A 3,309-nucleotide genomic window follows, 5' to 3' on the forward strand; every position below is an offset into this window, starting at 1 on the left:
AAATAAGTGTAGATATATACACACACTTATTTTTCATATCAAAGTAATTTTAATGCATTGTGGTTACAAGGTTTTCCAAGCAAGTCAACTTTTACGTAGGAGTTTAAGTCACCTGATTTAAAACCTCTTAAAATCTATCTCAGACAGTTGTAAAAATTACTTTTATCTTTCTGTCTGACATCTGTGTATTTTTGAAATTTTTAAGCAGTATTTTAAAAATAATACCTGTTCAGAATGTCTATGAAACTTTAATGTTACTTTTTATCAAAAATACTGAAGTACTGCCTCGTTTAACCAGAAGCTTATTTGCCTTTTGGAAATTGCTCACAGCAAATAAAGTTTTTTACCTTTACTTTTTCACTCCAGTTTTAAAATTCTTTTCAGGTGCCCGTGTCATGCCGTCAGATGCTTCTGCTGGAGACTCTAGGACTGAAAATGAGTTTGCTAGAATCTATCCCAAGTCACTTACAACTCCCTGTTGCTGTAACATGTTACTGGATACATTGTGCAGAACCCAAAGTTAAGTTGCATCAATTAAAGGCGCTACTTCTAATGATAGTATCTGGAGAACTGCACAGGATAACAGAAGATCCAGGTATGTCTCCAAAAAATACAATTTTTGGTGTTCAGCTATTACAAAAATCTATACCATAATTATTTTTTTGTCACTTATGGGGAGTTGCCCAAATCTCAATGAACTAGCTTTGATATACATGATCTCCTGAGGTGTCACATTCTTAGAGTGCTAGCCATCAATTTAACGTTTTATATAGGTAAAACAGTACTTTGCCACCTTGTAAAACATTTATAAATGCTTTATTTACAACTAAAAGATTAATTTAATATAAAAATTATCAAAAAATAAGCTTAACATACAAGCATCAAAGGAGAATAACTGCTATTGGCATTCTGATTTTTTTTCATGACTTTTTTCTAAAATCATCTGTACTTAAAAAATGCCCAGGCACTCTCTATATCTGTCTTTGCATTGCAAATTTGTAAGTACTAAACTATCTCAGAAACTTCTTCAGTAATATTTTTATACCTAATTAGTTATGAAGGCATTTCCTCTAGGAGTCAAAGACGATGCATGCCAGGGTTCTGCAGTTCCTTTAGTTTCTAGTTTATAGAAACCAGACTGACAAGATTGGCACCTGCTTCCCAAGTGGGTCACAGTGAGAGGGAATGCTTGTTTGGATTGGATCTGCTCACAGCACAGTGTGGCAAATTACCTAACAAATAGAATTCCTGATTTCATTATTTCAGATTCTCATGGATATTCATATTTGAATTCTTACACAATCTTATGTCTAAAAACTCAGTTTGAGACATTTGAAAACATTACTAATACTTCCTGAAATAGAAGTGGAGGTTTGAAGGCCCTCTACATTGTACTGTTCACAGCAGAACATTTATTTGCATGTTATGTTTTATGACCTAGATTCCACAGTTCTATGTGCTGAAGATGACAGTATTGCATATAACGAGTTTCTAAAATGGAAGGAAAAGAAATTGCAAAGTAACAACTTTGATTTAGAAGCTGCACACAGTTTTTGCCAGTGGCAGTGCTGCCTCCAGATGGGATTGTATCTCAACCAGCTACTTTGCACTCCTCTCTCTGAGCCAGACTTAAGCAGGTAAGGACATTTCAGGGATCAGCTTGTCACACAAGCCCCTGATGGAATGTGTTCACATGTTGTTCTGTTTTCTGTGTCAGACTCCTTTGGTCAGTTCTACTACCTTTGAACTCCCTTCTTTAAAGGAATTAATAAAGTACTCTAGAATATATGTCCCTTAGGAGCTGACTGTGTATAGTTGTGTTTTTTTCATTAAGCACATGTCTCTGTACCTGTCCTGTTGAAATGTAATTCTAAGTGAGGATTCCCTCCCTCCTTTGAGCAGGCTCTACACTGGGACCCTTGTGCACAGACTGTATCAAGAGCTTAAATCAACACCTTCGGTGGAAAATCTGTTTAGTTTATCTCCAAGAATGACTCAGCTTTATCAGGTTTTGTTAAATACAGTGGAGTCAACTCTATCTCCAGACTTCTTTCAGAAGACAAGCAAGACCAGATCACGGTCCTGCAAAAAGAAAACATCTAATAAGAAAAACACAGCCATCAGGTGTGCTGTGCCAGAAACTCAGCATTTATGCACTGTTAATAGGTTTGCATCCCTGGGAGTGGATGACTAAAAGCAGTATTTCTGGAATAACTGCCATGCTGAGGAAATAAATTACATTAAAATCATGTGACTGTACTGGAATTTGCTCAGCTGCTTTCAGCAAGTTCCTGATTAAATCTTACCAAAAATCTTGCTTCAGGAGATTTTTTTATTTACATTTTTGTAACTTACATTCATATAAAAGAGATGCTGTATAAAAATTGTGGTGCTTTGTTTTTCTTTAAAGGTATCCGTCTAATTGAAAATGAGATCAAAGTTGTTTAGCATTACAGACTGGACTATTTTAGAGGAATTCTATTCCTGAACGTTTTAGAGTTGGCTCTGCCCCATCTCCGGGGACACTTCTCATCTCCAAAAAATCCAACTTTAAAGCTTGTGTTTGAGGAACACAGTGATTACAGTCTTAGATTAAAATGGGAAATTGTCAAGTTTTAAAATACTGTAATATTATCCCTTACCGCAGAATACTTATACTCTATGGGAGAGCTAGCTATACTCTGTGACAACTGAGGGCATTGTGCTTGCAGTATTATAGCTACTGACTATATTTTGGGACAAATTTCAGCTTCTATTCCCCCCCTCCCCTTTTGATATGTTTGAGTTACATGCACACACAAAGCTATCACATAGTAGCAAGTTTCCAAAGGTTTCTTAATTCAAGTAATTGCCACAGTAATTATATACAATCTTCTGCCATTAACTAACTATTGTCACTCTTCTTACTCTTCTCTAATGGCTATACTAAAATAAAAAGACATTTTTAATTTCCCTGATGTAGTTACTTCCTCCAATGTAATTACTTGACAACCCCTTACTATCAACATGGTAATATTGAAAAATAATTTATAATTAGGAAAAAACCCACCACATCATCAGTATTTCTCAGAGCTCTGCAGTAGCAAACTTTCCCACATAATTAGTCAATTTACATGAATGATTTTCTTATAAAACTATTGTTTTTCCAGTGTCTCTCCATGTAAAGTCTAATTACTCCATTTCTGTTTTGTTCTCGATTCCACATACCTTTTCTTACATTTAGGAAAACCATGACTTCCACCTTTAATGATTAAAGTTTTGCCCATTGCTTACCAAAATTCAAGCTTGATTCCTGCATTGTGTGCTCAA

At 35.3% G+C, this 3,309-nt stretch overlaps 1 protein-coding gene across 1 annotated transcript; it reads left to right on the forward strand.

The window, feature by feature from the left end:
* Positions 1–388: 388 nt before the first annotated feature.
* Positions 389–2,384, forward strand: LOC103811660 (protein asteroid homolog 1-like). The gene is made up of 3 exons (XM_009084648.1): positions 389–595; positions 1,442–1,637; positions 1,903–2,384. The coding sequence occupies exons 1-3, from the start codon at positions 406–408 to the stop codon at positions 2,192–2,194; spliced, it is 678 nt and encodes a 225-aa protein (XP_009082896.1). The 5' UTR covers positions 389–405; the 3' UTR covers positions 2,195–2,384.
* Positions 2,385–3,309: the final 925 nt, after the last annotated feature.

The sequence above is a fragment of the Acanthisitta chloris genome, unplaced genomic scaffold (genome assembly GCF_000695815.1).
Source record: "Acanthisitta chloris isolate BGI_N310 unplaced genomic scaffold, ASM69581v1 scaffold41551, whole genome shotgun sequence".
Taxonomy (NCBI): domain Eukaryota; kingdom Metazoa; phylum Chordata; class Aves; order Passeriformes; family Acanthisittidae; genus Acanthisitta; species Acanthisitta chloris.

What these genes read in the sequence shown, in the direction of transcription:
- LOC103811660 (XM_009084648.1), top strand. Translation starts at nt 406, where the DNA reads ATGCTTCTGCTGGAGACTCTAGGACTGAAAATGAGTTTGCTAGAATCT. An exon ending in CAGGATAACAGAAGATCCAG is followed by an intron (nt 596 to 1,441) that starts GTATGTCTCCAA and finishes TTTATGACCTAG; the next exon opens with ATTCCACAGTTCTATGTGCT. An exon ending in TCTGAGCCAGACTTAAGCAG is followed by an intron (nt 1,638 to 1,902) that starts GTAAGGACATTT and finishes TCCTTTGAGCAG; the next exon opens with GCTCTACACTGGGACCCTTG.